Consider the following 13,655-nt stretch of genomic DNA (forward strand, 5'->3'; position numbering starts at 1 on the left):
TAGTCAACGGAACTTATTTATGTGTGTCGTTATATGTGTTATATATATATATATATATATATATATATATATATATATATATATATATATATATATATATATATATATATATATGTGTATGTGTATGTGTATGTGTATGTGTATGTGTGTGTATGTGTATGTGTATGTGTATGTGTATGTGTATGTGTATGTGTATGTGTATGTGTATGTGTGTGTGTGTGTGTATGTATGTATCTATCTATCTATCTATCTATCTATCTATATATATATATATATATATATATATATATATATGTGTGTGTGTGTGTGTGTGTGTGTGTGTGTGTGTGTTTGTGTATAATTTATTTATTTATTACTTATAAATTTGTTTATTTACGTGCGCGCGCACGCACACACACATATACATACATACATACATACATACATACATACATACCTGCAGACATACACACACAAATGCACCCACACACATGCACACACATGTACATACATACATACATACATATCACCAATCACAATCGCTGCCTTGAAATCTTGCAAACCCCAAGGTGTCCTCTTCGTTAGGCGAGTGTGGGTAATTCAGTCGGTCATCCACACCATCAGTTGCAATGACCTTTATCAAAAGAGAATATTTAGGCGGAGGGAGCTATGTTCTTTTAATCACCGGTTGACAGACGTCTGAAGAATAGCTGAGTCTGACCTTCTGAAAGTTTGTGGTATTTATATTATATTCATGTGTGTCGTTATAGGAATGTCCCCGGGACAGAAGACTTGTACAACGACGATAGATTACGCCTGGCTGGTCCTCAAAGATTTAGAGGCGGAGAAGTCGTTTGAGCCAAGTTCCGAGTCGAGAAAGTCATGTAATTCCAAAAAGAGGAGGAAAAAGAAAGAAAAATATACTTTTTTTTTGAAGGAATGTAACGTTACAGGTGGAAAAACAGGGTGGCTTGAATATTAAGGTTGCTCTGCAATTGATGTTACGTGTGTTGAGCGGGGACCTAAACCGGGGTGCTAGAGTTTATATTTGCTGTTAGATTTAGGATACATAGCATGTTATTTTGGTTAATATAGCCACTGCAATTTACATTTATTATGTAATGTGTGACTAATCTTGTCTTTTTTCTTCCAGATTCCGGATAGACAACACAGATCACATCATAGACGTGAACAAGGGCAACGTACCCTTCGAGTACGACCAGGTCAACATTATATGTCCAGTATACAACAAAGACACCTCAGACGAGGAGGCCGAGAAGTACATCATCTACAATGTAAGTTGCTCAATGAGTTGTTTGATTTATACTTGGAGGGGAGAGGGTGACAGACAGACAGACGACAGAGACACAAAGTAAGATACTTGTTTGTTTATTTATTTATTTTTGCCACGTGATTCTGGATAAGATTTGTCCGAAATGCAAGGTTTTTAAACTATTCCGCTGCGAGTCTCCAGACTTCCGATACCAAAAAGGAGAGAAAATCGCAGCTCTGTTCGACCCAGTCAACCCGCGTCCCATCTGTCCATTCTTTCTCCCTCGCTCATTTGGAACTTCCCTTCCCTCACTCTTCCCGATAGCACCTCCAAATCGCCCTTCATCAGACAATTAATACGCGAGTAAACATGGCATTAACATGGTCGAGTGATGGCGACCGGAAAAATCAAATGTAATCCGAAAGTCACACTCGATCTCGGGCGCGCCAAGACCGGCCTCTCCTCCCGGCGCCTCTCCCGCTCCCTCGGCCTCGTGGCGCGCACTTTTCCTTTCACGATGTCTTAATAATATGTGACATTTAAGGGAGCTTTCCTCGCTAAAGCCGTTCCTTTGGCTTGGTGAAATAATGTGAAAAGTGGTTCGGGCAGTGGCTTTCATGACATACCGAGTGCTATAAATACACGCTGGATTTTTTTTTACGTCTCGCAGTTGAAGTTTCACGAGCCCATTAATGTACGTGACATTCACGATAACAGCATCAGCGCTGAGATGAAGCGCTCACGCACGCACGCCTGCACTCAAGGCCTCTCCCCCCTCTTCTTTCGCCCCCCCCCCCTCCCCCCGCCATTCGCACACAAGAGAGCGCGACCTCACGGGCCAAGGGGGTGGAAAGTGGTCCAGATCTGCAGATGTTCCATCGATATTGCAACACCCAAGCGAGAAGGATGGTGTTGGTGCAGATTATGCAAATTTTCCCGTTCACTGGCAGATAAAAGTGCTTAGACAACACGCCCGTGGTGTAGCCGTGGCCTGACCGACGATATTTCTTATTTTTTTCCCGAAGCGAAATGCTGCGTCAGTTGATTCAAACTTCGCGGGATTCGTATTCTCGTGTGCTTGCAAAGGCGGCGATTGTACTGCCTGAGCCTTGCTTGCTTCGGTAAGACGCTGCCGTCCCAGCTCCTCCTTATACGGACGAGCAGATCTACTCAGCCGTGCTTTCTAAACGCGCGAACAAAGGAAACCACCGCCTTTAATCACATTCAAGTGTATGCTGATGAATGGTCCGTTTGCGTTGTCGGAATGCATTTTCCGCGCGCACGAATGGGTGAATAAACAAGGCGAGAAAAGGCAGTAATGGATAATAATTATACAAAATGGGAAACGATGAATGAAATGAAGTAGGAAGACCGTCAGTAAACATTTCTTTTCTTTTCATCTTTTGAACGTTCGGCCTCGAAAGACAAGTTGATTCCGAGGCCCAGCACCGTGGCGCAATGCTTTCGTCAGATTAATGGTTCAGAAATTTAAAATGTCGATTACGCAAAAGCTTTTACAAGTGCGGCGAGCGTTTGCATGGGAGGCTCGCGTTTCATTGTTTCGCCGAGCATATCAAATTAACTGCGATCTTTTTTTTGCATTTTACAGCGGCGCGGACAATTTGTGGAAACGTTGGGGTTTATGGAAGAGTGGATTTGCTCTTAAAGTTTTAACTATGCCAAGTTCCGAGTCATTCATGGCGAAAAAGGCGAATATTTGGGGGGGAGAGTTGTAAACGTATGTGTAAGACAATAGCGAACCGGAATGGAAATTTAATACATAGGGGAATGTCAGCAAACACTCACTTATTCACACACACACACACACACACACACACACACACACAACACACACACACACACACACACACACCCACACCACCACACACACACACACACACACACACACACACACAACACACACACACACACACACACACACACACACACACACACACACCATACACACACACACACACATCACACACACACATGCCACGCACACACACACACACACACACACACACACACACACACACACACACACACACACACACACACACACACACACTCACACACACACACGCACAGTCACACACACACGCACAGTCACACACACACGCACACACACACACACACACACACACACACACACACACATTCACAAATATAAGCGCAAATGCAAACAATAATACAAGCATGTACGCACGCGTGTATACATACATACATGTACGTATAGATAGAGATCGATATTTCAAACCGTGAGCATGTAGAGCTCTAGAAAACTTTTTAAGTGAAGAGCAAAGAGAAAGGTTTGGGTGTGGCGGAAGGGCGTGAGAGAGAAAGAGAAAGTGAACGCAGCATCACCTCTGCCGGCGGCCCGGGGCAGGGGAAGGGGGCAGGAAAGGGGGAGGGGGTCGAGACCGGGTGCACGCGAGCGGAGCGCCGCCGACACGACCGCTTGGGCCTGCACTCCAAAGCTGCTGAGGTCATCTTTTGTTTATTCCAGGTCGAGGTATGGCGTAATCGGCACCAGGGGGGGAAACACGAGCACTTTTTTCGTATTTGGTAGAGCTGAGGCGTTAGTGTCGGCGATGTCATTTTGTAGTTTGATTTGGGGATTTTGCGCACAGTGAAGCCGTAATGCTTATTATTATTATTATTATTATTATTATTTTATCGTTGAATATAATACATCCGACAGTGTTGAAACGCATTTCTTCACGAGAAAGAAAGTAAACGAGGTATCTTTGAGAGTTTAAAATTTGATCTAAAAAAAAAAAGTCGCAGTCCACATAAACTCGTCCCGAACATGGCAGAACAAGAGCGCGTGATAAAGCAAGCACAGGCGGCCGCAGTGTCAAGGCACCACGCCCAGACACTTGCACAATCGCGGGACAAAGGACGTCGTCGGCGGCCGTCTCCAGAAAGCGCCGAGGACCCACAAGCACGCTGCCACCGATCACCCTCGGGACCACCGCCGTCGTGCAGGCTCCGAAGGCGCGTCTCGCTCCTTATCTCCGCACGAAGATGTATAGAACAGCGAAATAGAAAGAGAAAAAAATAATACCTGAGAGGAGAACGTTGCTTGAAGTCAAGGGAAAATAGATTTTCAAAAAGGAGGTTTTAGAAGTGTCGTGTTTAGTACAGCGGAATGGAGATGTATTGAGATACAGTTGATGTGGAACATCGCGGGCATTGACGGAGAGGGGGAGGGGGATGTGGTTAAGAGAACCCCCTCTCCCTCTTCCCACTGCCTCCCCTGCCCCTCCTTCCCATACCCTGTCTCCCCTACGTGGCGGCTCACAATCTTCGTGCCGGTGAAAGCTGTTTACAGGCGATGGGAGGCGACTCCGGCATTCAGCCTGATCTGCGGTTGCTGTTGCCCGTGTCGGTCGTGATGCGGGCCTTACCTCCGGGAGCGGGCGGGCGGGGGCGTGGGGGGGGGGGGAGATAAAGAAAAACACATTTGCAACAACGGCGCCCAGTCGGGAATTCTGCTTGTTGTTCTCCTTGATGTTATCCTAGTCACCCGCACTGCTGTGAAAAAGCGCTGCATGTTATGATCATTATAGTTACTAGCTGTGAAGAATGTTAAATGTTAGCCTAACAATTGTCAAAGGGAAGAAACAAAATCCTAATGATAAAAAATAGCCGGGGTCAGACGCAACGAGAGCCAACCGAAAACGGGAGGTTATGATAATCTGATTGAACTAAAAAGAAATCCATAAATCGTATGCTATTCATTTACCGCTAAGATAGAAGACCCACCGAGCCTTTTAGGGAAGTTGACTGCCAGCTCAGAAATATTCCTTCCAATAAGTTGATGCCCATTACGAGTCTAGACCGAGCTGGGACTGATCTCTCCGCCGTCGATGTATTTAATGATAAAACGTGCTTCCGCTCGCAGCACGGCTAAGTGCTTTGATGGGCCGACCCCATTATGGGTTTCCTTCAGATAACCTCATCTCAGGAACCTCTCGTTAACCCCAGGAAAGAGACCCCGTGTTTGAACCTGCTGCCGCCCCACCCACTAACCCGTCGCTCGGCCAATCACAATTAAGCTCGGGAAGGATCTCGCTTCTCATTCGCCTAATCGTTCGATGAAGTGAGTGAAGGCCGAGGGGGGAAAAGTTTGTTTTGATTGAGATGCGGCCAGGAAAATCAAACGTCATCTAGCACTGGCGTTTCAATGCCGGTCGGGGCATTATGTAAAGATAGTCCATTATCGAAGAGCTGATTGACTCCAGGGTTTGCGGTTTTGTCGAAATGCAGCTTAGATTGCCAATACTTATGTTATTACCAAGTTACAAAAATTGATAAAGACATTTATGTATCAAAGTGTTGCGGTATAGTAGATTAGTATACCGGCGGTTGATTAGTGGTATGATAATGACTGACATGTAATAACGGTATTTCCGTTCCCGCAGGTGAGCAAGGAGGAGTATGACACTTGTCGCATCACCAACCCGTCGCCGCGGGTCATAGCTGTGTGTGATAAGCCGTACAAACTCATGTACTTCACCATTACCTTCCGATCCTTCACGCCTCAGCCTGGAGGCCTGGAGTTCCACCCAGGCCAGGACTACTACTTCATTTGTGAGTGTTTCCCTTGTGTTCGTATGTGTCATTAATTTGGAAATCTTAAAATTGATTATATATATATATATATATATATATATATATATATATATATATATATATATATATATTATACACATACAACATACATACATACACACACACACACACACACACACACACACACACACACACACACACACACACACACACACACACACACACACACACACACACACACACACACACACATACATACATACATACACACATATATACGTACACACACACGATAAATGTCCCCCAACACTCACCCGAATACTTTCCCCCCAACAGCGACGTCGGGCAAGGATGACCTGCACCGCCGCATCGGAGGCCGCTGTTCGTCGCACCACATGAAGGTGGTGTTCAAGGTGTGCTGCGATCCGGAGTCCCAGCCGGCCCAGGACCAGGCGAACAATCACATCCCCAACAACGGTAGGTCGTGGCGTCCCTTCATCATGTGCCCTCTATTAGTTAGTGCAAATGGAAGTTCTCAAGCTCAGTAGTGTACAGTATATTCAGCGGTTGGTAGTAGTACCTGTTGAGGTTCGCGTCATCTCCGTTGAAACGTCGAGTAGGGCAATTCATTAGCTAACAAGAGGATTTCTTTGGTTGTGGGTATCGAATTGGTCCGTGTGGTTTATGATCGGGATTAGTTATCGGAGGCAGTCTCAGTCTCTGTTTGTTATGCTTAATACGGGAGCTTAATAAGGAGGCTTGTTCATTCCTGCAGATTTTGAATAGAAGAACACTTTTGCGCACTGTAGCAGGCATTACTGTAGATCATGGGACGGATGTTAAGGTTTCCTAAACTATTATTGAGAATTAAAACTATTTTTGCATGACTAGTTAAGCATAGAGTATCATTGTTTGGTTGTGATGGCTGTAATATCCGTGTTTTGTCTTTTTTAGCCATTTGCATAGATATGCTTGGTAAACTCATTACTTTGGTGACTTGGATTAGGTACGTTAGAAGCGAAACGGCAGTTGTAAATGCAGTTATATATGCTTCCATGAGTTATTAGGGATCGTCTTGTCCGACACATGTATATTGTTAATAATATGGCAATGTTAATGATGTTTTTTTCCTTTTTTATTTTTCATCTACCTTCTTTTCCAATCCCTCATTACCAGCTAGATCCCTCTTTCATTCCCCCCACTTCACCCTCTAAAATGTATGGAATTTTATCACTGTATCATCACTTACTTGAGTATTGTCATTCGTACTTATTTTATACAATTTAGTGTTGATAGCATTTCAGTCAAAAGCTGGTTTATCACAAGTAATTTGTATTTTGTATGAAATATTTGTTCTCATAACTTTTTCCTTCCCAATCATTAGTAATATTGTTATTCATCCTCCACAAATCCGTGAACTTGGATTTACCAGAAAACCTCCCACCTTATCCATCCTTCTAGCATTCCACCCCCCCCCTCTTTATGTGATCCTGCCCAGTGTTCCCAAGTTTTATGATGCAGTGCCTCACGTCCTTGCCAAAGCCAGTTTGCACTGAACACTCCTCCCATGCCATGCATTGCACAAGCTGTATCCAATGCATCTTGAAGCTATTGTTGTTTAAGTGTATTTACATTTGTATGTGTGTATGTCCGTGTTCCACCCGCCCTCTGCAGTATGCCTTGCTTACAGTGGTTTGTAGTTCCCCACAGCTTGTTGAAAAGCCTCCTCCTGTGGTTTGTTAAGCTCATAAATTTAAGACTTCTGCTTTTTGTGTTAGTACTGTATACAAGCATTGTTGAGTATATTTAGTATATTTTGATGCATCTGCTTACATTTTGTTTTCTAATTAACAAGTTTGAAAAGGTAGTAGGTGTACTAGGTAAGCTATTAAACATTAGCAAACATTTTCATGAATTGCGGTATATGATTTTATGATATTCTTTTTATGATATACTTTCTACCAAGCTTACATAGAACTAGTGCTACTTTTTTGTAAGGTGATGATTATTCCTTTGTGATTTTTCCTGGATTAGTCCAATATTCTTTTTATCACTCAGAATATGTGGAATTTTCTTCTGTTTTTTCTTTTTTATAATGGGAATGAATGAATCATACTAAGTTGTATGCTAGAAGGAGATGCAACCTCAACCTTTTACTGGTCCATGGGGTTACTATTATCCTTAGTATATGATTAAAAAGGTGTTGCTATAATTGAAAACCAAAATTCCTAGCCACTTCCCTGATAAAAAGAAGAAAAGGCAGACTTCTAGAATAGGTTAGATATTCTTGTCTCATAAAGACTGTCTACACCCAAGGGAATTTTGGTTATATGTAGAATTTAGAACACTACAAAGACCTCTTCTAGATGCTAGATGCTTAGCCGTGGTGTATTTTGTGTATCTCGTTGCAGGCCTGTCCACCCCTAGAGGCACCACCACTACTACCACCTCCACCACCAAGTCTACTACCACTACTACTACCCCTAAGACCACCACCACTTCCACTACCACCACCTCCCTCAGCACCACTTCCCTAAAGACCACCTCTCACAAGAGTGCTGATCCCCATACCATCAAGACCACCACTAAGAAGACAGGTTAGTATGGTCCCCGAGTGGTGGTTCCTTGCCACCTCTGACACTGGATCACTGCTCAGCCTCAACTTTACTGATTTGGTTATGCCTTTGGTTTTGTTTCTTGTATTATCATTGCATTGATCATCTCATTGTTCTACCAGATAATGATTTGTGGAATAAAATTACTTTGTAAAGTGTACAGAACATGAATATTTTTTTGTATTTTCAAGGTAATATGTATAGAAAATTGCATATAAATCCTTATCCTTCATTATATGAGGCTGATTTTTTTTGTGTTAATGGTGATTTATGTATTTTTGTTTTATTGAAAGACAAAAAGTATCCAGACAGAACAAATTTATGTTTTTAAGGTATGGGACAATACATTTTGATGGGTAAAAATTAACCCACAAAGTTTTACGTCCTATATTGTTATTTCAGAACCAGTAATTTTTAGGAGATATTTGTGGAAATTTCCTAATGCACGTTCATCTCTTGCAGATACACATCAGCCTGACCGAAGGGAAAATGAGGTGGTGAAGAATGAGGAACTAACATTGAATGCATCTCCACAGTCTGCCACCTTGTCCTTCATGACAGCGTTCTGTCTCTTGCTGCCCCTGGCAGTGTCCAGGTTCCTCACCACACATTCCTAAGAGCAGTATGGCCAGGCAACATGGATATCAATATGCCAGAGTTATTTTACACATTGAAATGTTGAAAATTTTGCTAGTGGAAAAGAAAAAAATCTGTCAACTGTTGTCTGGATTACAAAGAAATGGGGTTTCAAGTGTAGAAAATACACATTAAAACACACATATATATATATGTATGTATGTATGTATATATATATATATAATGTGTGTGTGTACGTATGTATGTATAACTATGTCTGTATGTATATGTATATATTCATACACATAAATATATATATATATATATATATATATATATATATATATATATATATATATATATATATATATATATATATATATATATATATATATATATATCATGCATGCATACATATATACATACATATATGTATATATTTATACATATATATATGTATACATATATATATATAGTAATGGATATGATGGCTGAGCCATTATAGTGATGGTCTAGCTAGCTCTTGGCACCAATTTTTGTGATGGATAATATAGATGGATATTTTGGAATCATTAGCTGGAGCAGCATAAGATTAATTTGAGTCACATCAATGTTGAATGATAGTGGATGTACTGCACAGTGGACTTATCAAAGGTGTTCATATTCACACAATAGGGTATATTTACCTTATTTATATATACATGTGGTGCAAATACTTTTTTGGACAGTTGTCTCGTGTATCTCTGAGTATCATCACATGTAGATTTTGGAAGTGTATGTAAGTCAAGAACACTCTCTACTGTCCAGCTGTTTTCACCTTGAGTGAGTGATGTGTGTGTCATGTGGGAGTTGCTGCCCACAGTGGTTTGTCAGCCTCAGTACTTCCATGCAGGGGTCTCCCTCATGTTTTATTTATCTTCATTTTCATAGTTATGTGGATATGAAGATTGAGTGAATGATGGCTTGAAGAAAAAATAAATCAATAAAAAGATGCTAGATGTACACAAGTAAAACCTGTACAGAAAAATGTCTGCAGTCCTACTAGGGGTCTCTGCTGGACCGAAGGGGAGTCGATGTATTGCCTTCACGTACCTTTATTTTTCACCCATGCTTTACCTGTCATTCTCATCATCACCCTTATGTATGCTTTAGTATTTCTGTATATAGGTTCGTTATTTAATGTATGTATTTTGGTTATGCCTATTAGGTAATTTTCTTAATAAACTCGGAATTTGTTTGTGCCAATGTAGGTCATTATGATCTATTGCAAGTTTAATGTCTTGGCTCTGAATAGTTCACATCAAATTCTTTGTGAATTGCTGGAGTTCATTCTTGTGAATTTTTATGGACATTAGTTGCCAATTTGTTTTTCAAATTCATTCTCTCTGGTAACTAGGATGGTTTAAGGTGAATTTATGATGATATTTTGAATCCTTAAAACAGATGACTTGTATGTTACCATATTTTTTAGAATGTTATTTTTTGACATTTAAATGTAGTACTGAAACTTGTACCATCCTTGTTTACTATATGTGACATTACAGTGTAAATATTTGCTTTTACTATATTCTCATGCAATAATGGCAGTTCAGGTTGGTTTACTTTCATATATTTATAAAGATTGATTTTTTTTTATTATTATCTTCTTAATTTGTCAGTATAAATATTTTTATTTTTAATAATATAACCGTTACTTCAGCTTACATCATTATTTATTTAGTTTTATTTATTTATTTATTTATTTTTTGGTCTAAATGAGATTAAAAACCAACCTTAAAAGTGAAGCTTCTGAAACTCAAGGAATTCACATAAAACCTTATCATCAATCTTCCTCTCTATAAGTAGTATATATCCACAATATAGTATTCACAGCTTAAAGAATGTACTGAAAGACTTTTATCCTGCTGTTATCTGGGTGAAGTTTCAAGATTGATTTTTTATACAATAAAATATTTTGAAACTAAAGGTAACTGGTTGGAATTTTATCAACTACAGCTCAGCCATTTTATAATTTATGAAGTGCAGTTAACAGGCATATGTCCTTACATGAATCCAGAGGCAGTAAAAGGAGTAGAATTATTTCAGCCATTCTAAAGTGAACTTGGCCATCGACTCTCCTAGGCCAAATGTTGCAGCTCATTGAAAATCTGAAATGTATGACTTATAAAATGTGAAAGATTAGATGAGGATGTTTGGCTCCTTAATGGTCTCATATCTAGGATGACAGGAGTCAAGTGTGCTTGGTTGGTGTGCATGGCAAGCTGTCGATTACCAGGTACTGTTGTCGACAAGCATGTGATGGTGCAGTCAAACTTATATAAATGATTTTATGCTGTACAGTAAATTGTAGCTGTAATGAATTGCATGAGAATATTTACTCAAAAGTAAATGGAGAAAATTGAATTTCGATTATTGGAGATTTTGTGGTAACTTGACTGCACCACCATCTATATAAAAAAAATAAAATAAAAAATCATTTACCACTGTATGTGATAGCCTTTGGCCATGGATATTTGTCCTTTATGTTTAACATTATTTTTCTTCTTGTCAAGTAAATAGGTAAACAGTGCTTTGTATATAGTGATTGACGGAATGATGTTATCAGAGGAGATGAATTTCTGACAAGTGGGTCAAACACATTGAGCTATAAATGGGATGCATGTACTCTAAGGAGATGCTGGTACTTGTGCTGTTTCAGAGACTGTGACAATCTTAAAGTGTCTGCTTAGAACTCTTTAAGAGAATCATTTGTGTACGCATCTCCTCTGGCTTAAAGATTCCCCACCATTAAACTTCTCGACTCACTTCAGGTAGGAGAATGCGGGGGTAAGGAAGCAAATGGGAAATCTCAGGTGGAACACTTAACCAAGGCGAGTATTCTGCGGCAAAAGTTCAGGTCGAGCCCCCTCACCCTACATGAAGATGCGGTTAAATTAATTCATTTGAAACGTGGGCTTGTGTACTGGGTTGGATATTTTTAATAGTTAAAGAAACAAAGGTTATTGGGGTGAGGGAGGGGAAAACATTCACTTGTTCTGTAGGCTGCTGCAATATGCCTCTAATTTGGACCACAGCTTATTCAAGTGACAATAATTAATGATGGACAGGTTTTGAACATGCCAGGCAATAAAAAGAATGGATGTTGCTTTAGGTCTTAATAAGATACAAGTGTATTAATTCTTGAATGGGGGCATTATAACCAGTAATGTTGTTTTGAAGTACTTGACTGCATTGTGAGGATATAGCTAATAATATTACACAGCAATATGAGTAAATGTTGCCTCACGCTTTCCAGATCATGAGGTAGAGCACAAAGGTTAATGTTTGGTTCAACCATACTCTTGCCATGTAATAATATTTTGGTGTTGTTCCAAGTGCCTTTTGTAAATTGAAATTGTTAGAAAATTATATAAATTATAGGGAATGTGTTTAAGGTTATTTTCTAGGACTTGGAGGCTAACTGGAATTTCATAAAAAAAAGGCAGTGACAGTAATGTATTATTTTTTAAGCAGTACCACTAGGATCTCTGATGCTGTTAGAACTTGCCTAGCAGTAAACAACAATAGCCCAGCATTCATCTCAACCACAAGCCTACAATACTACAACACAAATATGTTTTACTATAATCTGTGTTGAACATCATTTCTCTTTGCCAGCATATAGCCAATCCATAAATAAGGTACACAGTGGTGTTCATCTTATGCAAGAAGCACAGATGACTCTGCTATGAGGACATGAACCTTTCACTACTGGGGCAAATGGTCACTTGGTAAAAAGCTCATCTTGTATTAGTGTATCCATTTGTGAATTTCTAAAGAAGGAGACATCATGACAATAGGATTCTAGAAAGTGCCCATAGCTTTGTCAACTGGGCAGTCACTCTTAAGTGAATACTGGTGTTATATACATTATACAGTATGCTACTCCCATGTTGCTGTTCATGCCATTACTGGAACTTTGTCTAGGTCTAGCTAATAATGTCTGCTAAACTAGGCAGCATAATTTGTAACTTAAATGGAAAAGAATATTAGTTACTCACAGTTTCGTTATGGTATATTTGAATTCGTCATCATACCAAGTGTATCACCACCTAGTAACTCTTATCAATTAATGTACAGTACACTCAAAGTTTTATCTTGAATGTACCCATATCAGTGGCCCAAGTTAGAGATTTGTATATAGTGTCTGTCATACTGATAGCTGTCTTATGCCATAGCAGCAATAGTGGTTGTATGTAGTCTATTTTTCACATAGTGCTTTTTCTTTCAGTAAGGCTAAATGTAGACAATGTCCACATTCAGTAATGACCCCAGTTTTTTTGTTTTCTCTAAGTAGGAGTTTTGAATCATTGACAAAACATTGTAAACACATGGCCGTGTTATGTGAGGACAGTGATAGGAGTGAACTTAACAGCAGGAGCATCTTTTAAATTTTAAGTTCTGAACTGTTTTATTCTTCCATCTTTCACAGTTAAATAAGGATTGAATATTCTTGTATCACTGCCATTTTAAGGTACAACTCTTTTCTTTGAATATACCATTCTTCTAAAAAAAAAAAAGTAATTTGTGTATGTTTGTTAGTATTTGGAAATGTGAATAGATAATTTCTGCAAGAGTTCGGTTTTAATACT

At 39.9% G+C, this 13,655-nt stretch overlaps 1 protein-coding gene across 1 annotated transcript; it reads left to right on the top strand.

The window, feature by feature from the left end:
• The first annotated feature begins 751 nt into the window (after positions 1 to 751).
• On the top strand, positions 752 to 9,241 carry LOC119583405 (ephrin-B2-like). Its single transcript, XM_037931872.1, has 6 exons — positions 752 to 863; positions 1,123 to 1,274; positions 5,683 to 5,851; positions 6,170 to 6,310; positions 8,245 to 8,430; positions 8,911 to 9,241. Exons 1-6 carry the CDS (start codon positions 752 to 754, stop codon positions 9,063 to 9,065), a joined length of 915 nt encoding a protein of 304 aa, XP_037787800.1. The 3' UTR covers positions 9,066 to 9,241.
• Positions 9,242 to 13,655: the final 4,414 nt, after the last annotated feature.

This window comes from Penaeus monodon, chromosome 17, assembly GCF_015228065.2.
Source record: "Penaeus monodon isolate SGIC_2016 chromosome 17, NSTDA_Pmon_1, whole genome shotgun sequence".
NCBI lineage: Eukaryota > Metazoa > Arthropoda > Malacostraca > Decapoda > Penaeidae > Penaeus > Penaeus monodon.